This window comes from Eumetopias jubatus, unplaced genomic scaffold (assembly GCF_037043125.1).
Source record: "Eumetopias jubatus isolate StellerSeaLion01/CBP00866 unplaced genomic scaffold, mEumJub1_p1.0 scaffold_7, whole genome shotgun sequence".
NCBI lineage: Eukaryota > Metazoa > Chordata > Mammalia > Carnivora > Otariidae > Eumetopias > Eumetopias jubatus.
This window is the reverse complement of record NW_028274813.1, coordinates 26,883,788-26,910,786: the sequence shown is the minus strand read 5'-3', so window position 1 is coordinate 26,910,786 and position 26,999 is coordinate 26,883,788. Positions and strand designations below refer to the sequence as shown.

The 26,999-nt window shown below is 38.6% G+C and overlaps 1 protein-coding gene across 4 annotated transcripts in view; it reads right to left on the bottom strand.

The window, feature by feature from the left end:
* Positions 1-26,999, bottom strand: part of MLH3 (mutL homolog 3) — a 28,345-nt gene continuing 1,346 nt past the window's right edge. Inside the window, exons 2-13 of one of the 4 annotated variants that reach the window (XM_028100893.1) lie at positions 23,628-26,988; positions 20,720-20,818; positions 19,936-20,021; positions 19,113-19,217; positions 17,922-17,994; positions 12,306-12,377; positions 10,912-11,023; positions 9,698-9,857; positions 2,770-2,793; positions 2,584-2,662; positions 1,366-1,517; positions 1-361 (exon numbers count right to left, since the gene is read on the bottom strand). In XM_028100893.1, the coding sequence (XP_027956694.1) occupies positions 266-361; positions 1,366-1,517; positions 2,584-2,662; positions 2,770-2,793; positions 9,698-9,857; positions 10,912-11,023; positions 12,306-12,377; positions 17,922-17,994; positions 19,113-19,217; positions 19,936-20,021; positions 20,720-20,818; positions 23,628-26,925 (4,356 nt within the window). In that variant the 5' untranslated portion in view covers positions 26,926-26,988 and the 3' untranslated portion in view covers positions 1-265. Of the gene's footprint in view, positions 362-1,365; positions 1,518-2,583; positions 2,663-2,769; positions 2,794-9,697; positions 9,858-10,911; positions 11,024-12,305; positions 12,378-17,921; positions 17,995-19,112; positions 19,218-19,935; positions 20,022-20,719; positions 20,819-23,627; positions 26,989-26,999 lie in introns of those variants that run through there. The other 3 variants (XM_028100916.1, XM_028100900.1, XM_088024513.1) reach the window with 3 other exon arrangements.

The following is a 26,999-nucleotide window of genomic DNA, read 5'->3' as shown; positions in this document are numbered from 1 at the left end:
AACCAATTAATCATTAAATTTTATCTCATTTTAAATAAGTTATAAAAAGTAGATATTATAGGGCAACCTCCTGTGTCCAGGGCTGCAGATGAACGAACTAGCTTTAGCTTGAAGGGATCATCTGCTCGAGAGTGACTGGTCACGTTGCCTGGGGGCACAGGCCAACTCAAGACTCTGCTGGTACCTGTGGCTCATGCTCTCTGCAGAGGCATATAGGTAGCATCCCTTTGGTTCCTTACAGATCAGTAAATCTCGATTTACTGATTTACTCCAGGCTTTGCCTTGTGTCACATCTTTCTGCTTTTCCAAAGAGATGCCAGGCCTGGGCCATTTTGCGAAGTTTAGCCAGATTGGGTTTAATCTGTGGGAAGAAAGAGAATAACTTCCGTATGCAGCATGAAAAGCCAAGGAGCATAGAAAAATTTCCTAATTATGGCTATTCCAATCTGTTCAGATTTCTAATTTCTGGCTTCAGAAAAGATGAGAGATTTCCTTAGGATAAATGGGGACTGTAAACTCTAAGTCTACATTCCCATTTCTTCAGGAATAAGGACAAAACTTTTTTCACTATCACGTGAAACAGTAAGTTTTTAATGGAGTAAAGTCTGCTGGATGCATCAGAAAACAAAAGTACCAGAAAACTCCATGCAAGGAAAGACTTTCTAGCCCTTACAAGGAGAGGCAAGCAAAAGAAAAGATTTTGGAAAGCAGCAACATGGACATTCCCATGATGCTCTCATGTTCTGTTTCATTTAAGATTATAACAAGAACAGAAAATGTTCTTTAATTTAAACCACTCTGGGCCTTTATTGCATTATCCACATCATTGTTCCTGGGCTGCTGAGTAATCAAGGCCAACCATAATGTGAAAATCTAAGCTTGGTTTCCTGCCTGATGATCCCCAAATCATAACTCTAGAGATCCTTGGAGATGGCTATCATTCCCAGCAAGGGCACCGCTTCCAGCAAGTACCGCCAAGCACACGGCTGCTGAGACTGTATTTGCTAGCAGTGGATTTGCTGTGTTTCTACCCACTGTCTGGAGCCCCACAGAGAACTTCCACATCTTATCGAACCGACAGCCAGGAGGCAACAGATGTTCGGGGTATGTCAGTCTGTCCATGTGTTAAGCTTATAAAATACAAAGGCATCCTGTGTGTAATCTGACAGTGCAGCCTAAGCTCCATGCTGAATTTGAGAGAGAAGATGAAATGGTGAGATTTTACATAAATAAACTTTCAATGCATACTCTTCAAAACTGCCGTACTTTGGAGAGGACTAGGGTAGACTGCATTTGGCAAACAGGAGCTGGCCAGGAAAGAAGGGACAAGCCCCGCCTCCTCCCCTCCTGTCGCTGTCACTGTACCTGTCCTTCCTGCCCCAAGTGCTCCGTGTCGGCCAGTGGCAGCATCGAGGGCCTCCCATGAGCACACTGGAACGGCAGCCGGCACCGGGACAGGCCCTCAATAAGGCGGCGGCTCTCCTCTGGGCTCAGCCCGTCATTAAACTTAATGGCCCCTAAAAGAAAGACAGAAACAAGAAGGTTATGGTGTGTATAGTGGGAAACTAATCCTGACCCTGGGCCAGAGCCAAATATCTGGGAAAAGTGAAAGGTTTCTTAGGCTTCTTCATGTGACTTTAACACTGCTTGAAATTGGCACTTACTGACCATGGATGAAACTAAGGCTTCAGGACCTACCTGTCTCTCAGCTTCTCCTTATGGAGTCATTGTCTTTCTAATCCCTCGAGGAGGCATTCCTTAACTTGTTAGGAGTTTGCTTTCAGAGTTTTTCTCAAGAGGCAGGGGCAATATTTTCCTACTTCTTACAGGTTGTGAAATCAAGGTCATCTTTTAGCCAATCTATCACCAAGATCTCTGATTGTGCCCTACAATGTCCATTTTATTTGCTTTTTTCTATTTCCATAATAATCTTCCTGATCTAGACTCTCATGTGGTCAGAACCTGCCTTTATGTATGCATTAATTCTCTCGGGCAACAAATATTTGTAAGTATAGACTTCGTAGCAGGAGCTATGCCAGGCAGTGAATGAGACAGATGGTCTCTGCCCTCACGGGCTTATGATCTAATGGGTCTAATAGGTGAGAGACAAACATTAAACAAATAATTATATGATAATTATAAATTTTTGTTGTAGGCTTCTGATTTTTCTTACCAGCCTAATTTCTTGGTATCCTTGGTATTCTTTGCTGCTCCTCATGTAACTAATTTGTTTCTGCCTTTGAGTCTGTGCACAGGCTATTTTTACCTCTTGTGGTAAACTTCCCTTCTATCCTATGAATCCATGTCCCTCAGCTCATTCAAACTTGACTCAAATGCATCTCCTCCATGAGTGACTCCTCCACTCATATATGTCAGTCAGAATTATGGTCAAACGTATGTGTTGGTATTTTGCTTTGTAAAAGCAATTTTTAGTGTTCACTTTTGTGTATCCAGCTTCTTGATCCAAATTGTACCCTCCAAGAAGTGAGTTGTAAATGCGCCTTCCACTTCTTCCATAACTGTTATACCCCTGCCAGTTCTTAGCATTTGGAAGCACTCACTAGCTGGTGTGTTGAGTCTTACCGTGGCAAGCCTGGGATGCCAACACCTTCTGGACAGTCAGTGGCAAAGTCCCTTGGATGGCTCCTGTGGTCTGGAGTAGCTAATGCATAAACACATTCTTCATTAATGGGAAAAGGAAATGGGACCATAGAGCCTTTTGTGTGTGGTGCCTCTGTGCGAAACCCCAAAATAAGAGAAAGGGCTTACCTCCACTTGTTCTCGAATAAATTCCTACAAAGCAGAAAGAAAAACAGGCTTTACTCTACTGTTATAATTGTCCTTTTATATCCTTTTATAGTTTAAAAAAACACCTCCTAAAGAAGAGCGTTCCAGCAATATAGCACTTAGGTGCAAATAATTTATTTGTTGTGAGGCACTCTGAGTATGAAAATACCAAGACAATTTAATAGAACTCCTACTGAATAGGAGAATATATTTAGCTACTGAAACCTCCTCCACAGATCACTCATAACTCATGAGGTTATGTAAGAGAGCAGCCTTGATGATTCAACTGAGTCTAAATATCAGGGAGGCTTCTCACTAAAAGGCTGTTTGTATTTATGATCTTAGCCAGAACGAGTGTAATATTACACACAAACGGAATAAATACATAACGATCATCAACACAACTGGGCACGGAGTCTGACACTTAGATATATCATAAACATAAACACTCACTTCAGTTCCCACAGACTTTTTTTTTTTTTTTTTTTAACAATTCCCTTCAGGTCAAAAAGCTTATTTTCTGAGGCATACTGTTCAGAAGTTTCTCCTCACTAGCATCTTGTCCCTCGGGTAGCCTTTTTAGTAGTTATCCCTGCAGATGTTAATATTTACAAAAGGACTTCAAAGAAATTTAAAGCAGACGCTATTTTTCATGCTACCAATCTGTTTAACCTCTGGAGATGAAAAACTGTTTTGAGATAAGGCACATTTAATACTTTCTTTATAAGAAAACACCAGATTTTTTTACTCCGAGACCTGGTGATGTATAAATCACCTTCCTAAGAGTACAACATGATAGATCGTCTTTTTAAACCAGACTCAGAAAATTCTCCCCCTTTCCTCATACACACTCTAGTCCACCATGCTTGTAAAGGAGCACAAGTTAACTAAGAGCTAGGGGATAGATACCAAGTATTTTTCAAAAGCCATGTACTTTTCCAAACAAATCTACACAGAAGGATGTCTCATAATACCTGACCCACTAACAGAGCTCAATGTGGACAGTGATCAAACCTAACGTCTTTGCCATTTTCTCTTGTGCTTGTTCATCTGGGACTTGTGAAATACCGTTTTTTAAGCCTGGTCAGGGGGAGACAGATCATATCCCCTGTTCTTTCACATTTTAATGGTTCAATTAATGCTAGATAGTTTAAATAATATTAAAAAGGCTCATTCATCAGGCTAGAGGACAGAACTTTATAGAAAATATTCATGAGCTTCCAACTATCAAGATCCAAGCAGCTACCTCCTTTTTTAAGACACCCAAACTTCCAGCTTCTTCCAGAATCAACAAAATCTTTACTGATCAGTGTGACTTAACATAGTCAAGATTTTCTGAAGCCATAAGTTGTATTTCAATTTGAAGTAAACTCCTTACCAGTAGTCTTTGAAGTCACTTTGGGAAAAGTTTTTATTATAATTTTCTGGTTAAATACTTAGGGATTGAATTACAATAAAAGATTCTAACAGATCCTATCTTTTGGATTTAAGACAGTTTGGAGGAGGAGCCTTGGAGAACAAGGCTGTGTTGGGAAAAAGAACACTGCAGAAAGCAAAGCAAAGGCTGTCTGATCAAAGGGCAATTTTGGAAGGCTAAACTCTTGGTAATCCAAAAGCTGGCACTATTAACTGCCTCTTCCTCTCGAATGTCTTCTCACCCTTAGCCTACAGACATGCTTAAGTCTCTCCCATCTGAAAACAATCAAAAATCTTTCCTCAACCCTGTGTCCTGCCCCACACTTCAGACTACCCCTAACCTTTAGCTATCACCCTCTCTCTCTTCTTCTGAATGCAGCCAAAGATCTTGAAAGAGCAGTACCTAGCTCCATCTCCTCTCCCTCCACTCCCTCCTGGACCCATAGCAATCTGTCTCCTGCACCCCCACTCCCAGGAGCAGATCCCACCATGGCACCACTGTTCTCGTGATTGCCAAATCCAACTTTTCAAGCTTTATGGCTATTGTTGACCATTTCCTTCTTGCTTAAAACTTCCACTGGCTTTAGTGATCTACTTTTTCCTGATTTTCTTCCTTTCTCTCTGACCAATTATTTTCAATCATCCTTTCCGGTTTCTTCTTTTCAGCAGTAGCTTTCCAGACCTTTGCCAAAACATATGCACCCTGAATGCTGGTGTCCCAGCAACTCCACCCTTTGCTCTCCTCTTTTTATTCTTCATATTCTCCCTAGATACTCTCACTTCCCCTAGACCCTTCTCCAGCTTCTGATTTCATCAAAATATATACACTGTTAACTCCCAGAGAGGTACATAGAGCCCAGGTTTCTTTCCCAAGCACTAGATCTGTAAGTCTGCCTAACCATTAGCAAATCTCCACTTGAAGGCGCATTCAATGCACCTAAAGCCAGGCTCATAATCTAACTCCCCAGCAGGTGCACTCCTCCTCCTCTACTTCCTTCTTCTGGCAATGGCACCACCATCCTTCCAGTCATCCAAGCTAGAACCTTCAGAATTCTATCTTATCTTTTCTCCTTTATCCCTTTTATACTTTCTATTGCTCAGGTCCTCTTGATTCTACCTTCCATCTTATGTTGTTGTTTTTTTAAAAGATTTTATTTATTTCTTTGAGAGAGAGAATGAGAGAGAGAGAGAGTACATGAGAGGGGGTAAGGTCAGAGGGAGGAGACTCCCCGCTGAGCAGGGAGCCCGACGCGGGACTCGATCCTGGGACTCCAAGATCAGGACCTGAGCCGAAGGCAGTCGCTTAACCAACTGAGCCACCCAGGCGCCCATCTTATGTTTCAAATATATCCCTCCTCTCCATTCCCAATGCTATTGACTTAGGCCCTCATCCTCTCCTATTTGAACCAGTGCAATAGCCTCTCAACTACTCCCCCTGCCTCAAACCTTTCCCGTATCAATCTATCACATAATTTATCCAAATTGATCTTCTAATTTTTTTATTTTTAGATATGAATAAAGCAATTCAGATTTCTGGAAAAATGGTAGACTGAGTTCATGTGGATTTGCCTGTACTCCAAACAGAAAGAGTTAGAAATAAATAAGGAGTAGAAACCACAGTGAATTAAACAGGACACTATGAAAAAAGAACAGACAGATTTGAGAAAGAACCTAATCATAATTCTGGAAGTAAAAAAATACAGTCACTGAAATAAACTCAGCGGATCAGTTAAACATCTGATTAAACAGTAGGTGAAGAGAGAATTTAGTTCACTAGAAGATAAATGAGGGAATTTCCCAGAATGTATCACAAAGAGGTAAGACAATGGGAAATATGGCAGAGAAGTTAAAAACATAAGGTCCAGGAGACATCTGACAGGATTTCTAGGAGACGAGAGAGAATGGTGGAAGAAGCAGTGCTTGAAGTGATGATAACTGTACGTTTTCCAAATGGAAGAAGCATGATGAATCTCAAGAAGGAAATGGAAACAAGATATATCATGGGGAAATTGCAGAACCCAAAGGCAAAGAGAAAATCTTAAAATCCACCAGAGAGAAAATTAGATTACCTACAAAGTAATGATAACTAGGTTGACAATGGACTCCAATGGCATATAGAATGTCAAAGTAATGGAATGTTCTCAAAATGCTGAGGGATGACTGACAATGTGGAATTCTGTTTTTAGCTAGACAATCATGCAAGTGTGAAGGCAAAAATAAAGACATTTCAAAGACAGTTTATGATTTTTTTTTTAAAGATTTTTATTTATTTATTTGAGAGAGCGAGAATGACAGAGAGAGTGCACATGAGAGGGGGCAGGGTTGGAGAGAGGAGCAGACTCCCCGCTGAGCGGGGAGCCCGATGCGGGACTCGATCCCGGGACTCCAGGATCATGACCTGAGCCGAAGGCAGCCGCTCAACCGACTGAGCCACCCAGGCGCCCGACAGTTTATGATTTATGAACTTTTTTTTTTTAAGATTTTATTTATTTATTTGACAGAGAAAGACACAGCGAGAGAGGGAATACAAGCAGGGGGAGTGGGAGAGGGAGAAGCAGGCTTCCCACCGAGCAGGGAGCCTGATGTGGGGCTCAATCCCAGGACCTGGGATCATGACCTGAGCCGAAGGCAGACGCTTAACGACTGAGCCACCCAGGCGCCCCATTTATGGACTCTTAATAAAATAACTTTTAAAAGATTTTGGTAAAAAGAAAGCCGAACACGGAATGAACAGTAGGATTCAAGGATCAACAGTGAGCAAAAGACTCTGGTGAATATTTTGGTTAATCTAAATAAACATTGGCTAGCCACATGCAGAAGAATGAAGCTGGACCATTTTCTTACACCATACACAAAAATAGACTCAAAATGGATGAAAGACCTAAATGTGAGACAGGAATCCATCAAAATCCTAGAGGAGAACACAAGCAGCAACCTCTGTGACCTCAATCTCAGCAACTTCTTGCTAGACACGTCTCCAAAGGCAAGGGAAGCAAGGGCAAAAATGAACTATGGGACTTCATCAAGATAAAAAGCTTTTGCACAGCAAAGGAAACAGCTGACAAAACCAAAAGACAACCAACAGAATGGGAAGATATTTGCAAATGACATATCAGATAAGGGGCTAGTATCCAAAATCTATAAAGAACTTATCAAACTCAACACCCAAAGAACAAATAACCCAATCAGGACATGGGCAGAAGACACGAACAGACATTTCTCCAAAGAAGACATACAAATGGCCAACAGACACATGAAAAAATGCTCAAAATCATTTGACATCAGGGAAATACAAATCAAAACCTCAATGAGATACCACCTTACACCAGTCAGAATAGCTAGAATTAACAACTCAGGAAACAACAGATGTTGGCAAGGATGCGGAGAAAGGGGAACCCTCCTACATTGTTGGTGGGAATGCAAGCTGGTGCAGCCACTCTGGAAAACAGTATGGAGATTCCTCAAAAAGTTAAAAATAGAGCTACCTTATGATCCAGCCATTGCACTACTAGATAAGATACAAATGTAGTGATCCGTTTATAGCAGCAATGTCCACAATAGCCAAAGTATGGAAAGAGCGCAGATGTCCACTGACAGATGAATGGATAAAGAAGATGTGGTGTATACACACACACACACCACACACACACACACACACACACACACAATGGAATATTACTCAGCCATCAAAAAAAAGAAAGAAATCTTGCCACTGGCAACAATGTGGATGGACCTAAAGGATAGTATTATGCTAAGCGAAATAAGTCAATCAGAGAAAGACAATTATATGATTTCACTCATATGTGGAATTTAAGAAACAAAACAGAGGAGCATAGGGAAGGGAGGGAAAAATAAAACAAGATGAAATCAGAGAGGGAGACAAACCATAAGAAACTCTTAACCATAGGGAACAAACTGAGGGTTGCTGGAGGGGAGGAGGGTGGAGGGATGGGGTAACTGGGTGATAGACATTAAGGAGGGCACGTGACGTAATGAGCACTGGGTGTTATGTAAGACTGGCGAATCACTGACCTCTACCTCTGAAACTAATAATACACTATATGTTAATTGAATTTAAATTTAAAAAATAGGGCGCCTGGGTGGCTCAGTTGGTTAAGCGACTGCCTTCGGCTCAGGTCATGATCCTGGAGTCCCGGGATCGAGTCCCGCATCGGGCTCCCTGCTCAGCAGGGAGTCTGCTTCTCCCTCTGACCCTCCCTCCTCTCATGTGCTCTCTCTCTCTCTCTCATTCTCTCTCTCAAATAAATAAATAAATAAAATCTTTAAAAAAATAAATAAATTTAAAAAATAAAATAAACATTGACTATAAAATTAATGACTGCTAAGGAGATTAAAAACAAGGTGGAGTTAAAATACTGAGCAACAGCATGGAAGATGGGAGGAGAGTGATGGAAGATAAAGGGTTGTAAGGTTTTTATACAGTTTAGGGAGAAGAGAGAAACAAATTACCTGAAAGTTTGTTAAGGCTGAAATTCAAGGCTAATCTAAATGAATACAATGGAATATGTAACTTCTAAACTAGCAGAGGAAAAAAAAAGGAGAAATAAAGAATACTCTAGTAGAAAACCATAAAGGAGGAAAGAAAAGGCAACAAAGACAAAATAAATTGTCTGTTGTAAAAAATAAAGTGTAGGGCGCCTGTGTGGCTCAGTCCATTAAGCATCTGACTCTTGATCTCAGCTCAAGTCTTGGATCTCAGGGTTATGAGTTTAAGCCCCACAGTGGGCTCCACACTGGGCATGGAGCTTACGTTAAAAAAAAAAAAAAGTGAAACACATAAAGTAAGAAGTACGGTTCTCTTCAACACCTCCAATGTCACATCCCAGCAGCAGCTTTCCAGACCTTTACCAAAACATATATGTAGAGGATGAAATGCAAACTACCTAGCAGAATAAGTTAAATCCCTTTATGACTTGGTCTTGATGACCTATATAGCCTCATCTAGTCCACCACTACATATATATATCTTCATTCAAGCCATATATACTGGTAGTTCTCTAAACACAGGATCTGCTCCATGTTTCTGATATTGGTTGTTCTGTCTAGAATGCCCTTCTCCACTGTTCTGTACTTGGCAGGCTCCTACTGTTCTACTTGGCCTTTTGGCTAAGATCTTAGTTTTCATTTTTCCTAAGGAAAAAAATAGCTTTTCTGTGATTTTTCCTAAGGAAAAAAAAAATAGCTTTTCTGTGATAGTTTCCTTGACCTCCATCTCCCTGAACATGGTAATCATTCTGTATTTCCATAGCACTTTTGAGCATACTCTACTGGCCAAATTTCATTATATTTATAATTACTTAAATGTCCTTCCTCTTCACCTTGAGTTAATTCATCACTGAATCTCTAGCACCTGGCACACAGCAGGGATCTCATAGATGCCTGTTGGATAAAAGATGAATATAGAGAATTTCTAAAGAAAACAGGAGGTTACCTTCACTCAGCAATTTCCTCAACACCTGAAGCTCTGTCTTACCTCCACGATACTCTGGGTCACAGGAGATCTTCCTCTTCGAAGTTCATTGGCTTCTCTTTCTACAAAACAGAGTGGTACTTTTCCTACAAGGACCAGAGAATCACTGATGTCTGGAAATATAATTTCAAGGCCCAGATCTTCCAGATTTTTGTGGTAACACCTAGAGAGATAACCTCAATTACAAAAGTATTACTTCATTTGCATTTCAGTACTAGTTCCAAACACTGAATAGTTTCTCAAAGCAGCCACAAGTTTTACAAACTTGATCTTAGCCAAAAGGCCAAGAAGCGAGCCACAAGTTTTAAAAGTTGTACTGTTTTTCTCATATTTATGGTCATTTGTTTAGGATTCTATTAGGCAAATTTCCTTTTTTGAATCACAATAACTTTCTTTTTTTTTCTCTTTTCCATTGAGAGAATCAATTTGTTTCTAAGTCCTGCTCTGAAGTTTTTATTCTTCACTGAGGAATTGCTAACTTCTCATTGCTGGCATTTCAAGGAGTTTGGCACAAATAAAAGGGCTGAGAATGTTTTGAATCAGCATTAAAGCAGGGAGGTAATTAACAGCCCTAGGAACTGAGAAGTCCTGATTAACGGCGTGTAAATAAATGGATCTGCCTCTATTATAAATTATGCCCCAGAGAAGAAGATTTATTGGCAGTAGCATATTCCCAAACCTGACATAAATTCAGAGACAATTCTTTTTTATTTTCAGTAATTTGTGCTGCTCAAAAGTGGGAAAATGCCCTATCTTGTGATTCACCATATGATTTACCCCTTCCTTGAGGCCCAGTGTTTTACTTTCTTCCCAGTATGATTATGGTAATGAAAACTAAGAATCTAGAATGCACCAAGGCAAAGCACAATGGAAGCAATTACTGCAGTAATGTTGCTTTCAGAAACAGCACAGCATAAACACGGACTTTTCCAAGAAATGGTAAGAGTATTCTAAGCCAACTGCTGGAAAAAATTATCAAGGAAACTCTATCCTATACTCAACAGCTGTGATATAGTGGAAATAAGAGCATTTGGAGTCAGAAGATCTGCATCTAGAAGCCTGCTCCACCACTCAAGAGTTGTTCTAACCTTGAACAAGTTATGTAACCTCCCTTTGGTCTCAGGTGCCTCATCCGAAAAAGGGAACAATAATTATACCTCACAGAATTACTGGGAGAGCTTATACTATAAGCATCACATCCTCATGGTGGTACCAACCGTAAGAGTCTCCTTTGTTCCTCTGTCACTCTTATCTCTAGTGGAGGACTTACAATGGAAGACAGTAATTTTTTCCGACCAGAGCCCTGTGGCTGTTGCTTCTCATAGGAATCTATTGGAGAAAAAGATGAATGGCTTAAAGTAGGAAGGGAAGTCTTCCAGAATCAGATTAAAATAAGGCATGGTAAGGTATAGCCATGTTAATTAATATTATGCTTAATGATACCTTCAATGTTCAGTCATAGGCTTTGAATTTCCATTATTAAAGTCAAACTAGTAAATATCCAGTCCATTTATTCATTTCACCAGTATTTTCCAAAACAAGAAATTTAAGACTTAAGTCTTACATCGAAATGAACAATGCAGTGTTCCTGTAGATAGTCAATAAATGTGGTTTTAATAACAGGGGGTGGGGGAATAATGTTGATTAATGAGGAAATAACATTGGTTTACTATAAAATCCTATGGCTCAAGAAGATTTCCCCACTCCTTCAGAAGGGTTTCCCAGTCTCTGAAGACAATTGGCTAGTACTGTTCTCAAATGGTCCCGAGCCTATAGCAAGTTTTCCTAATGCTAATTTTACCATATCTTTCTTAACAATTAGGTCTTCATCTCATAAGGAAAAGTGAACGTGGGAGTAGTATCATTGCCATTCTAGTCCATGAACTATCTCCCTAGGTCCTCCCCTAACTTTTTGACATTAGTTTTCCATTACTCGACCACAGGAGTAAAGATTTTCCTGGGATTTTACCATTTGGAGAACATACTACCTCATGATGAGAAAAGAGGGTAGCAAAGATTAAAAAGCACATACTGACTTTGGAAAAACATATAACAAGTTAGTGATATTGGTTGTCTCTAGGGAGAGAAACTAGGTGGGATGAGGAACAAGGGTAAAAAGGAGACTTTATCATATTATTACCTTTTACACCTTTCAGACTTGAACTTACTTGATTATACCACCTATTCAAAACAAATTTTATAATAGAAATAATATATTGGGTCTTCTGAGCTGGTGGTAGTCTCTGCCTGATGAACTGTGAAGAAGATATATATATACCAAGATCATATGGGAATACAGAGGAGCATATCTTTATGCTGCATATCATGATAAAGTAGCCTAATTCTTAGGTACTCAGCCCTTAGGGTCAATGATAAATATATGGCAAATATATCTTTGACCATGTAATACCACCAAGTTTGAATCAGTAAAGTGAATCAGTACGTTCTTTCAGTTATAAAAGAAGCCAAACCAGAAGACTTCAGCTTAATTTTTTAAACATATAATTCATCTTTCCTCACAACAGTCACAGTTAGAAAAACTCCTTCTGTATACAAATTCAAGTTCTGCAGGGGAGTCTCAAATCTTTTCTATTTCCAAACAGATCCTTACCAGTAATCAGCTGCTCTAAACGGACACGCTCATGGGCAGCATGCTGATCCACTAAGACTAGCAGATTTCCACCTAGAAGATTAGCAGGGATTACTAGAGTTTCAAATTCTCAGATCTAAATAATCATGTTGTGTGGAGGGGGGAAAAAAAGGTTAATTCAAACTATTTAACAACATAAGCATAAGGGAACCATACATACTTAGTAGTAACAACTGTATCTTTCATTTCGTAAAAAAATTGAAATTATGGGGAAAACTACAACAAATTTATCCCTGATGAAAAACTCTTTAGTTCACGGTATTTCATTTACAAAACAAGGTTAAAGCCCTATATTCACAATGTTTAAATACTGATCCTGCTTTATTAATTCAAACTGATACAATGAAGGACCTTAAACACATTATCATAATCAGCTGACTTTGATTTGCAAGCTACTCTGGAGCCTACAAAGAATGTAATTCTAGTACACTTTGTTTTTCCCCAGAGAGTACACTTTTAATAAATGACAGATGTGATTTTCTTTAAGAAACATTATAACCAAACATATAAATTCAAGTTCTTGGTTTAAATTATATAATAATTATGTATTTTAAATTTAAGGGTAATTAGAATTTTTTTAAAAAACAGGCTTCTTCTGGACAATTTAAACTTTTCTCACAAACCAATGACATATTAAAAAGGTGGCCGCCAGATCTAGTACACTTTATTTTTTTATTTATTTTTAAAAGATTTTATTTATTTATTTCACAGAGAGAGAGAGCATAAGCAAGGGGAGTAGCAGGCAGAGGGAGAGGGAGAAGCAGGCTTCCTGCTAAACAAGGAGCCTGACGCAGGACTCGATCCCAACACCCCGGGATCATGACCTGAGCCGAAGGCAGACGCTTAACCGACTGAGCCACCCAGGCACCCCTCTAGTATACTTTAGGTCAGCGGTCAGCAAATTTTTTCCGTGAAGGGCCAGGTAGTAAATATTTTAGGCTTTTTAGGACATATGGCTTTTGTCACAACTACTCAACTGTTCCTTTTGAACCAAAGCAGTCACAGACAACATGTTAACACTGTAGCTTGTGTTCCAATAAAACCAATAAAACCACAAATCCAAAATTTGTGGATACTGAAATATTAATTTCATACCATTTTAATGTGTCAAGAAATATTATTCTTTTGCTTTTTTCAACCACTTAAAAATGTAAAAACCATTCTTATCTCCCTGGGTGCACAAAAGCAGGTGATGACTGGATTTGGCCCTCAGCCATAGTTGGCCTTGTTTTAGACTCAGGCTTCTCAAACTTTGATGGGCATACAAATAACCTGTGGATCTTATTAAAATGCAGATTCTGATTCAGCAGATTAGAGATGAGACACAGGATTCTACAATTTTTTTTTTAAGATTTTATTTATTTGAGAGAGCAAGCGAGCATGAGCTGGGGGGGAGAGGGAGAAGCAAACGCCCCGTTGAGGAGAGAGCCCCATGCGGGCTCCAACACAGGAGGCTGAGATCACGACCTGAGCCAAAGGCAGACGCTTAACCAACTGAGCCACCCAGGCGCCCTGAGATTCTACAATTCTAACAAACTCCCAAGTGATGCCATTTTACAGACCATGCTTTTGAGTAGCAAGGCTTTTGAGTCTCAAGTGCAAGAGAGAAGGCAGAATGTCCTGACCCAAAAAGCCAAACCTACAGGAAAATCCCTTTCTCACTGACAGAACTGACTCTCAATTACGTTAATACATCTTTTTATCTTGTAATTTTATTACTTTGGGCCAAAGGGTTGAGGTTTATTGCTATTGGCTATATTGAAATAAAAGTTCTCCTCTTTAATTTGATCAAAATAGATAATTCCTGTTTTTCCCATTTCTACTAAAGAATCTAATGTTTCTATGACACCATCAAATTCATGGCATGAGAGTTTAAGACTTAAAGGAAAAAAGGAAATAATTTTTCTGACAGCATGTTCAACCACAGGAATAGGCCCCAAAATGTTGAATTTTAGATTCCTTTGAGGATATGAGGAGTTGCAGCTGGTTGTGATGAGTAAGGAACATCCTGTATTGGGCAAAACAATGGAATAAATAAAAAATTGTGAGGGAGTAACCTCAAACTTAAAACTGGAGTCGGTGTGAACTGCCAAGAGTCAGGGACCCTAGGAAATCAATTCTGTACCTGATGGTGGCAGAATGATTTATAGTCTACATAGGGTTCACAACATTTCCTATTCCTTGAATAAAGCAGAATATATGAAGGTAATTTAATCTGACATGTCAGAAGCTGTATTTTTTATATTCTAACACAACAGAATAGCAGTTTCATAAGGGCAAGGAATTTTATCTGTTATGTATGTATAATACATGTATAATAGTACCATTTATTGAGTGTCTGAGACAGAATAAATGAATGAACCCTTATTCTTTTGGGTATCATAACTGAACAACTGTATTTTATCATAGGTGGAAATATGCAATACCAAATGCCAACTTATGATTATATGGCATTAATTTCACTATAATTTAAAACAATATATTTGATTACAAAAATATGTAAAATATGAAAATAAGTCAATTATAGGAATAAATTGCTTTAGTATTCATGAGTGACAGTAAAAACACATTTTGATTAAAAAAAATGTATTTATCTAAGAGTACTCTTTGGTGGTATCTAACTAAAGTTGACCATTGAACAACCTGGATTTGAACTGTATGGGTCCACCTATGTGCAGATTTTTTTCAATAAGTATAGTACTGTAAATGTATTTTCTCTTTATGATTTTGTTAGTAACAATTTCTATAGCTTACTTTATTGTAAGAATACAGCATATAATTTATATAACATACAAAATAGGTGTTTATGTCATTGGTAAGGCTTTGGTCAACAGTAGGCTATTAGTGGGACGCCTGGGTGGCTCAGTCGGTTAAACGGCTGCCTCCGGCTCAGGTAATGATCTCGGGGTCCTAGGATCAAGTCCCGCGTCAGGCTCTCTGCTCGGTGGGGAGCCTGCTTCTCCCTCTCCCTCTCCCCCTGCCTGTACTCGCTCGCTCTCTCTCTCTCTGACAAATAAATAAATAAAATCTTAAAAAAAAAAACAGTAGACTATTAGTAGTTAAGTTTTGGGGGAGTCAGAAGTTATATATGGATTTTGATTGCGTGGGGGCTTGGGGCACCTCTGCATTGTTCCAATGGTCAACTATGATCCAATGATAATACAGAAGATCAAGAGAAATTTAAATAGGTCCCTTTTGCTTCTCTGAACATCTCAGATTTTGTGGCTACACTCATCTCAGGTGCCATTAGTAGAGATTTTGGTATTAAACAACAAAGAGGGGCACCTGGGTAGCTCAGTCAGTTAAGCGTCCGACTCATGATTTTAGCTCAGGTCACGAGCTCCAGGCTGTGGGATCAAGCCCTGCATCGGCTCCATGCTCAGTGTGTGCAGAATCTGCTTGAGATTCTGCTTGGGATTCCCTCTGCCCCTCCCCCTGCTCACTCTCTTTCTCTCTCAAATAAATAAATAAATAAATAAATAAATAAAATCTTTAAACAACAAAGAATTCCAGGTAATCAAAACCTTGGAAAAAATCTACTTATTTTCCCAAAACAGTAAAACTACTAGAATCTGACTTTCACTCATATTTATAACAATTATGATAGGACTTTTAATTTGCCTTTGATCTATTATGACATTTACGAAATAAATCTACAATGTAAGCAATGTAAAAGGGAATACTTTGAAATACAAAGAGAATAAACTGCTTTCAAACTTCCAAAGCACTCCCCTGCAGGTCTACCTATCTGGACCCAAACCCTCCACTGGTGCTCAGGGCTCTCAGCCACCTACACTATCAAGCATTCCTTGTAAATGTGCTCAAGAGTCTTCTAGTTTAAAAAAAACAAACAAACCCTCCTTCAGTCCCTCTCTTCCATGTCACAGATTTCTGAGTCTCTCCTGGGCATCTCTGTCACCTGGTCCTGCAAAGTCATCCATTCAATTATGGAGGTTGGAAAACGAGGAGTCATCTTTGATTTCCCTTGCCACACCCAATGCATCACCAAACACTGCTGACTTTATCTCTTACATACCTTTCCAATGCACTCATTTCTCTCTAGTCCACCCTGGTCTTTGTAAACTATCGTTTTTAGATATTGCAATATCCTCCTACAGTCTCTCTGCAGTTACTGGGACTCTACCCCATCCCCAACCCATTCTCCATACTGCAACCAGAGCAATATTTTCAAAGTACAAATGTGATGTGACATGTGCCACTGCAAAAACAAACAATAAAAAAAGAAAACAAAAACTTTCCATTGTTTCCAATTGGTGTTGAGACCAAATACAAAGCTTGTAACTGGCACTTAAGATCTGGCTGCAACCTACTTCTCTGGCCTCATCTCCAGGCTCTCACTCCAGTTACCTTGTCCTGCTTCCTCTCACTAGAGGAGAGGAAATCACATGTATGTCATTTGTCACTCCTCAGCCTAGAATACTCTTCCCTCCCTTCTTTACCTAGTTAGCTCACACTCAAACTTCAGATCCCACCTTACCAAGAAAACTTTCCCAGGCTTCCCTGACTAAATCAAATCTCTCAGTACAGTTTCTTACAGCATCTTTTTTCTCAGGGCGCCTGGGTGGCTCAGTCGGTTAAACGTCTGCCTTCGGCTCAGGTCATGATCCTGGGGTCCTGGGATCGAGTCCCGCATCGGGCTCCCTGCTCAGCGGGGAGTCTGCTTCTCCCTCTGACCGCGCCCCCCACCCCCGCATCATGCTTTCTCTCTCTTGCTCTCTCTCTTAAAAAAAATAAAAAAGAGCATCTTGTTTCTCTCTTCTGTAACATTAGCTAGACTTAAAATTTTAATGTTTATGTACTTACCTGTTTATCTTACATGTGTATTTTTCCCCACCATTGTAGTTCTAGGGCCTAGTACAGTCCCTTTCATGCAATAGGCACTCAATCAATATTTGTTGAATGAGTTAATGTTATTGTTTACAAACTATTATTGTTTTATTAAGGCAAGTCACCAAGATATTGAATGTAACTCTTGATAAACCTAGCAGAATTCATTATATAAACTTTCTATTATTATAAAGGGAATACATGAAAACATCATAAAAAAGTCAAACAGTATAAAATATTTTAGAGAGTAAAAGATGAAATTTCCCCTTTGCCCACTCTCATTGTCACTCCCAAGGTAACTACTATTAATAGCTTAAAATGTATCTTATATATGTATGTCTCTATATACGTATATAAAGCTAATGTACTTTAAAACTGGTCTTTCATAATATTAATTTAGATTGGTTTTCCCAATTGGTTTTAATCTGTCCAAATCATTGCAACTGTATTGTATATAAAAAATACCTCAAAAGGAGGCTATCAGAAGACCAGCTGCTTATTAGTCAAGGCTAAACTCCAATCTTTTTTTTTCTTAAGATTTTATTTATTTATTTGAAAGAGAGAGAGAGCACAGGAGCAGGGGCAGAGGGAGAGAGAGAAGCAGACACCCCTGCCGAGCAGGGAGCCCAATGCGGGGCTTGATCCCAGGACCCCAGGATCACGACCCGTGTGGAAGGCAGCCACTCAACAAACTGAGCCACCCAGGCACCCCCTAAACTCTAATCTTACCTGCCTCACCATTCTCTTCAGTCTTGGTGTTCATTAAACAGGCAATAAACTTGTTATCCACTTGTTGGAGAACCTGCCATACATTAAAATAAGTGGTACAACAACTAAAAAAAAAAATTAATGAAGTCTTATCTGCATATAAAGAGATAAAAGTGTACTTAAATAAGAGTCATTTGCATTATAACATTCATATCTAAGACTATGGTAAGGTGCTGATGAACCTGAGGGAGTCCTTAGGAAGGATTAAAAAATGGGCAAGTAAAATGATCAGAACACATAAAGGAAGGAGACTACAGGCTAAGGATTCTAAAAGGGACATGCTAACAAAACCTTAGAGTGGACCTGAAATGTTCCCAATAGAATGACTCTTATTAATAGGTAGTATGACCAGAGAATTATTAATATGACCAGAGACTGCTAACAAATGGGGTTGAAATAAATTTTGAAAATCTATGCAAAAGCAAAGAAAACCATTTTGGAGGAGCTAGTCCCTTAAAGCAGTAAGTTAAAAGCCACAAGGGGCTTTAACCCGTGGTAGTTCCTCTCTGTCCAGGTACAGATAAGGTTCTCCCCGTACTTCCCTGCCCCACTCCCCTAATTCTGGATCAAGAGCTTACTTTGCTCTGGCACCAGGTCAATGCCTGTTTAGGAGTTTAATATCTGTCTAACTTCCGAATTTGTTTCCGTACTGAAAATAAAGAGATGAAGACAGGCTGAGTGATACAGGGAGAGGGCAAACTACCAAAGCAGATGAGACAAGGGGTCCCTTTTGTTAACAGAGGTCCTCAATCTGGAGTCTCCTAAGCCATGTCATTTATAGCCTCACACAATAGAAGGTCCTTTACAAAGGGGCACTGTCGTACACTTAAGGACAATGTCTCTACAGCATTTACTTGATTTATTAATTATTGTCAAAATATAAAGTCAATGTATATAATCCTTGAAACTGTGAGCCTCAATCTATAATTCATCCCTCCAAACCTGCTCACACTACTAAAGACATTTTTTCTTTGTAATTAAAATTAGCCCTTTGCTTTTTTTTCTGATAATAAAAGTTCCAGTAAGATTTTAAAAAACACATGTGCCTTGACCAGGGTGGTCTAGATCATCAAATAAATCCAGTTTCACAAGAGATAGTCCAGCTTAGGTCTTACATATATTTTTATGAGATTTCAAAGTCAATTTTTTTACCTGCATTGAATGAATCATTTCTTTGGTGAAACGATAAGGATACAAGACATTGTGAATTTTAACCACCAGGCTTTTAGCCTGGCCACTGCTTACATCAACAGCAACCTAGAAAGACCCAGCATAAACATCATTTAAATTTTAATTCTTTATATCTGCAGAACTGTTTTACTAAAGGTCTCAAAGTGCTTTAAAACATTCATTTTCATAGAACCTATTAGAGGTGGGTTAAATTCAAGGAACTTACAGAAATTCAAAAGGCTCTGTGAATTATTAGTCTTAAATAATAATTTTTGGTTATAAATGAAATTACTAACAAAAACAATATTGTTTCAGAATAACAATGTGTTTATGCACCACGATCAAGTCCTTAAACACATCTTAACTGAAAAATCAGTAAACAAATGCTTATTTATTCTATACCTTCATTACAACACATGAAGTACATTCTGTGATAACCCACTGAGAACATAAATTCACATCCGACAACGAACTGTCCTGCCAGTTTTGTTTTTTTTTTTAATTATCACCCCCCTAAATACTTTGCCAAACCTGCAAGTCAGGTTTTCTAAGAGTGGCAAACACATTCACTATTCACACACTGATTACACATTACACGTTTAATCCAAAATGTGTGAGCTCCCAAAATGCTATGAATTATGATTCCTCTTCTCTACATTAAATAGTATTTCCAAATAAATTATTTGGAAACATGCCCACTATCCATCTGTAATTAAAAATTAGTACAGTCATTCATGCCCATAACTAACTTAAATGAAATTCAAATTTTAAAATAACAAGCAAAGAAAAATTGCTGCAGACCCACCTCTGGATAACGGGCAAATACTGGATTTTCCCACTCTGAGAACAAAGACTGAAGTGATTCTCTACCAACAGTATCATCCACAGTATCTAAGGCAAAAGGGGACACGTATAATTGGCATCAAGAGCTCAGAAAACAAAAGTAAATGGCATCTCATATTTGGTGTGGTGCAGCTTCAAGACAAAAGATCAGACATACTGTTCCAATATTCTACAAATGTTCAGTGTTTGCTGGATCTCTAAATTGTTTTGATCTGTTACTTTTTAAACTAGAGTTGATAACTGTATCTTCTGGCATTATAGTTTTTCTCCAAATGATTTTCAAGAGATATTTCAGAATACAAGTCTAGAAGAAACTGGTTCAAATTAGTAGTCTTGCTTTCTTTAGATGAAAACATACCTTACGTATTTTTAGAAACAAAGAACAAACATAATGTCTGTAGTTTTTTTTTGAAAATAAGAATTTTGCTTACACAAAACTACTACAATATGGAGCACAATTCCAATCTTTAAAAATAAGAGGTATTTTCTCAATCACAAGATACCACAGACTGTGCATAATCACCAGTATTGACTTCAAGTCTGGAAAAGTAATTTCTGATCTAAATGCATGCACTGAATTACTTAGTTCTGCTGTTAAATAGGACCGTGGGGAATTCCTGGTTCCAGTAAGGCACAGCTGGCGCTGATCAAGCTTAATAATACAACCTGCTTTTTTAAAAAAATGTTTTGAGTTAGGTGGTACAGAACATACCAGGTGTCCCAGAAATCTCTGTTACTGCCCCTACCTCTGTTCTTCTGTCTCATCACAGTCCTCTCTTCCCCAGCTCTTGGAAGGAAAGGAAGAACGAGGTCACTTCTAAAAGGATGACACCTGTACTGAGATCCTAAATGTAAAAAGGAAACCTACACATTTGAACTCAAAATATAAATTATTAACAAATCAAGTTACATAAAAAATTTTTCTGCACAAACCAAATCAAGATATAAGGCAGACTACTAAACACTAGATTGACAGAGTTCTTTAATGAAGTTATGCTGCTAACTTAGGAACCTACATTAATGCTTAGTCCCATTATCCATCTATACCATGGAATGAGCACCAAAAATAGATCACCGATTCTCAATGGGCACAATTTTGTATGCGGGATATCTGGCAACATTTGGCTGCCACAACTTGGGTGAGGGGTGCTACCGGTATCTATCAGATAGAGGCTAGGGATGCTGCCAAATATCCTACATTGTATAGGACAAAGAAATACCTAGTCCAAAATGTCAACAGTGTCATGGTTGAGATAGCCAATATTAAATATATAGTGGTACTTGATTGTTATCCTTCACTACTTGGTGCAAACTTCACAAGTCCCCAATTTATATGTCTCTTATACCCAAAATTTGTTTCTATTATAACATTTATCTCACCATATTATGTTTAGATAGCTGTCTTCCCTAATAGATTGTGAACTCCTAAAAGGCAAGTCAGTGAATCTGCAACCTAGCACAGTATGAACAGTCAATAAATGAATGAATACATGAATAGATAAGAGAATGAAAAGTTCTCAATATAAACTCCAAAGTCCAGTAAGATCCGGCCCAAATTCTTCCCTCCTCTCTGAAGGATGATTTTGAGTTTTAGAAATAATGCCTGAATTTGACAGTTTTTGAATAGGGGCAAAACATGATGAAACTATTATTTCAAAAAGATAAATCTGTTGAGCAAGGATTGGAGAGATTCATTCAGAATGATAAAATTAAAGGATAAGGAGAAATAAGGTTGTGTCACCATAATAGAAAGGACACAATTAAAGGTATTTTAAAGAAAAAAAACTGCCAGGGCTTGCAAACTTGACACTACTCCTTAAAATTACCTTTATAGATCTTCTCTTCTGTACAGTTTAATTTACCTCTTAACAATTCCTCTTAGGTAACATTTTATGTATGGTTCAACAGTATTCCAATGTCCTACCATACATCAATCCTCTCCAGACAGGTAACATTCTATGTGAATTAGAGGGCGCTTAGGGGCCATCTTTCCATGGAACTTGTTTCTATACCCAACACACTTTATTTTTCCTTATGAAATTGAGTTAACATGATCCTTCAAAGTTCACTACAAGACTTGCGAATCCAGAAAGTTAAGTAGGTTGAAGTGTTTTAAACATCTAGATTGATTTCACAGGAGCAGATGTTTATGTTGAGTATGGCAGCTGAGATTCCCCCTTTGTTTTAGCAACAACCGCCTCGGTTTAATGTAATCAAGTTCTTTTTTGTCACCATTTTTAGAAGCAGTTGCATTTCAGGAAGATGAGGTGCCAGTGCCTTAGGCTTACCTCTGATAAGCATTCAGTATAAATCAGGACATTAAGTTACACAGATTGAAAAATACATGTCTTTAGGAGAAACCTGGGAGTCTCAGGAGCAGTACTGAAAGACAAGGGTTTTCTCCTACTTAATACTTTGTAAGTTACTACAGTAATTATTTTTTCACAAGGAAAAAACTGGAGACCACTGAAAAATAAAGGTTTTATTTAACCTTAGATAAATCAGAGCCTCCTGCTAGAGATATTCATCCTAGGGAGAATTACAAATTAATATGCAATTACATTCATACAATTTACATTCTTTTGCAATATTCAAGACTTTTAATATGGATGCACATTTAATGTTTATCCTCCTGATGCAAAACCAAGATTATAGCCAGATGGAAGTCAGCTTTACCATCTCCCAACATCTGGCTCTCAAGATACTACCCAAACCATGTCACTTTTAATGTTGACCTGAGAACTCAAGAGTCCCAATGTAGGCTCTGAAGGAGCCTTGTGGTACGATTTAAAAGCTACATTCCCGGGGCGCCTGGGTGGCTCAGTTGGTTAAGCGACTGCCTTCGGCTCAGGTCACGATCCCGGAGTCCCGGGATCGAGTCCTGCATCGGGCTCCCTGCTCCGCGGGGGGTCTGCTTCTCCCGCTGACCCTCTTCCCTCTCGTGCTCTCTATCTCTCATTCTCTCTCTCAAATAAATAAATAAGATCTTAAAAAAAAATAAAAGCTACATTGTCTTCCTGAATAACAGCTACTTATAGCATAAACAGATCAAATGGGTTAGCATATGTATTATAATAAGCTATATTTAAAAAGTATAGTTAGGAAAGTACCTACTTTATCTACATTCCAAAAAATTTATGGTCAAGTCCTTTTTTCTAAAAACACAAAAAAAGCTCATCAATATATAGTAATGTACTGAGCCACAGATTATCTGGGAAACCTAGGATGATAACAGGATCATCCTGGCCCTTTACCTGGGAGCTGCAGAGAGCAACTTCCAGAAAAATACCATGCTGGCATTGCAGGAATTTTGTGTTTGGGAGAGAGAAGAAAGTGGGGTAAGGAAGCACTGTGGATCTTCTCAACTATTAATAGTATCATTTTCATTAAAAACGGTCTCATCCTCCTATACGTCCACACACCCATAGAGACATATACATACACTTCCATTCTATTATCAGTCGTTCATTGTATTTCTAGATATAAATAGTACTGGACCTAGAAAATCTTCATATACCATAAAACACATTTTATAATTAAACTTCAAAATGTTCCGTCAGCTGAGATAATCTCTTTGGGCAATGATCATCTCATACCTTGGCCATTATTTCCACCTTTAAAAGCATTTCATGCCAGTGAATGCTACAAGCTTACCGTTCTCATGTATGACATCCACAGCCATGGTTGTCAGGTCTTTAGTACAAGCAGCCCGAACATCCTCAGTAGGAGCAGTGAATGTGCTGAGTCCAGTTATTTTGTTGATGTAAACCATTCTTCCCAGGGCTACATCAAAATGCTGCTGCCAATCCGAAGAACATGTGCTTGATTCCTCATCTCCAGAACAAGTTCTTGCTATAGATTCTTCACTCTGAAAACATGTTCCATTTTGGTCTGAGGTGGAATCCTCTACGTGACTCACTGACATTCTACGGGGAGAGTCAGGACTTCCTCTCTGTGGTTCCAAAGCTACAAGAACATCTGAATCCTTACTGACAACTTTAGAATGATTACAGAGTAACACCAAAGGAGTTTCTGGTATCACAGAATTCCCTATTGTACTGTTGTTAGAGTATGTTTCACTATCTTTATTGAAGGAATTATCCTGTGTGACAGAGTCCAACACTGGAATGATGCCACTCTCTGTTTTTTCATACTCATTTGGAAATAACTTACAAGAATCTAGGGTTAACCCACCGCACAAGTAATGGTCTTTGCTCCTGGAATCTGATAGTGGAAGTTCATCAAAATGACTCATCATTTCCATTGCTTGAGTCTCTCTTTCTGAACCTTTCATTCTGGATAATTTAGAGGCTAAAGATTTAGGAGACTGCTTGACACACAAAGGTTTTCTGTTAAAATGAGATAACTCCCTTAGAGTTATAGGACTTTCTCTTAAGCAAGGCATCTGTTGTGCCAAACAATCTTCTTCATTGGAGAATGGAAACTTCTTTGAGTAGAGGATGTGACTTACTGCTTGACAACTATTATTTGGGTCATTATGTTTCATAGTAGTGACTTTACAAATGTCTGAGTTGTCTAAGTGATTCTGGTCTGTCCGTGGAATGTCAGGTTCAACTTGAGGACTGAGACTAGTAGAGATTTCAAAATTATTATTTTCTTCCACTTCTATATTCGGAGGATTTTTAACCTTCCCATATTGCCTCTTAAACTTCTCTAAAGATCCTAGTTGTGAACTTAAGCTTAGCTTCTTATGGGCTATGGGTTTGGAGGAACCAATCAATTTATCTACAGTCTTACTGCAATTTGAAAGATGTGTACGCCACAGGGAAGAAGAGGATGTGTCAGGTAATAAGCAACCTGTGTGTGATTTTTTACTACTTTCCTGAGAAATAGAAACATCTATATAAGTTGCTATTGGTTTGTTCTCTAGCCCCAAATTTATACTTGTTCTGCACAATTTTTTGTTAGACAGTTGGGTAAATTCTTTACTTAAAGTGCTGGTTCTGTCTTTGATGTTTGGAGTCTCAACTGAATGGCATGCTCTATTTACAAATGTTTCTTTGGCACTCGCGGAACCAGGCTGAATACAGTTTTTAAGTAAATGTTCTCCTTCAGTTGATTTAGTTTGCTCATTTTGTACCACATGGGTTATAAAGCCAGTGGAACATAATTTAACTTGTCCATAAGTAAAAATGTTTATTCTTTCACAATTACTAGGTTGTTTTTTTCTTTTCTCTTCCTCTCTCTGAGCACCATGTACTCTCAGTAACGTTGTCGCAAAAGGCAGAGGTTGGCATCCCATTTCAGTAGCATCTTTAAATCTTTCTAGTTGATTCTGAGTTCCATTATTTGTCAGGATACTGGTAGCCATGCCATTAACAATAGTACTTGCATTCTGTATTTCTAGATTCTCTCCACTCTTCTCAAAGCAGTATGATGTCTGAAAAGGGCTTGCCAACATTTCTGAACTGGTTCCACAGGGATTTTCTAAACGGTTAAGTTCTAAGCAAAGTTTTTTATGTTTTTCATTTTCTCCTGATTCTGAAACTTCAGCTCTCTGTTGTTCCAAGATCCTTGATTCTGAGCAAGAGCTATCTTTGATTTGTAAAGATGACTCCGTCACTTCACTATGGCCTAGGCCATCTGATTCATAAATGTGCAAAAATGAATCATTTGTCTTTTTTCTGATACCTTCCGAATCTCTAGAATTCTGTGTGTTTCTTCTGGTTTCTACAGTAGCTTTTCTTTTCACAGCTTTTGATCGAAAATTAAACATTTCATAGGAATCCAAAATACTATTACATGCCTCTTGGAAACTGACCTGGTCACCCTTCTCATCAGAGGACACATGCTTCTGAAGAGTAGCACTAAATAAACTAAAATCATTATCTTCACTAAATTCTTTAATGTCCTCACCTGATAATTCCACAAATAATTTTTCTTTCTTTAAAAACATTTTCACTCCTTCCTGAATGCAAACCAAAACAGTATCCCAGTTCTGAAATTCAATGAGCGTTTTTGCTGGCTCCATGCATACATCATATTCACAGAAATGGCACTGCACATTGATTACATATATCCCGTAGAGTTCTGGGTGAGACCGATGCCGAGGACTTGAATTCATGAGTCTAGTAGCAGAGCCACTCTTTGGCTTGCATATAATACTTTCTTTCCTCAGTAAAAAGTCAATGAATTTATGAAGCTTTGTCCTTAAAATTAGTCTTTTGTTCACAAACAAAAATTGCATATTCTTATTATAATGTGCTTCAGAGCTGATATAGCCACTAAGCTCAAAATCCTTATATTTAAATTTTATTTCTCTTAATTTTTGGGACTTACCCAGTCCATAAATTTGACAAAATCGGGAACATACGTCTTTGGTTTTGGGAAGCTGAAGAACCATGGAACCAGAAACATCATTTCTCAAAGAGAAAGAAATGGAAGGGTACATGAGTGAGAGAGCTTCTATTCTCTGCCTAACCTTCTCAAACTCCAGTCTAGGATCCATGCATTTCCTTCTTACAGGTAACTGATAAAATAGGTTATATACTGTTACTGTTGTCCCGGCACTTGGTCTCGTCAAGTCAGCTTCACAAGCTTTCAGGGCTTTTCCATTCTGAAACAGTTTCACAAAAGTTTTCCCTCTCCTGTTTGTCTTGGATGAAATTTCCACAGCACTGGCCATGTCAGCTATACTTGCCAAGGCCTCCCCTCGGAAACCATAAAACCTGGGACTCTCCAAGTCCTGTACAGAGCTGCATTTACTAGTGAAATAACGATTTCCCACCTTGTCTATATCATCACTCCCCATCCCAAATCCATTATCTATCACTTGAACTTGGAAGGTTTCCATATTCACCCTGACAGCCACACATTTCGCTTCAGCATCAATACTGTTGAGGGCAAGCTCCTCAACACACTGGCCTAAGGAGCATATAGCCAAACCAGAACGCAATCTGGCTTGTACTTCAACTGACAAGCACTTGATCATGGCAGGTAGAAAGCTGGTAAGAATGCCAGGCACTGGTTTCCTTCCCTCACTGGAAATAATTGCCTATGGGAGGA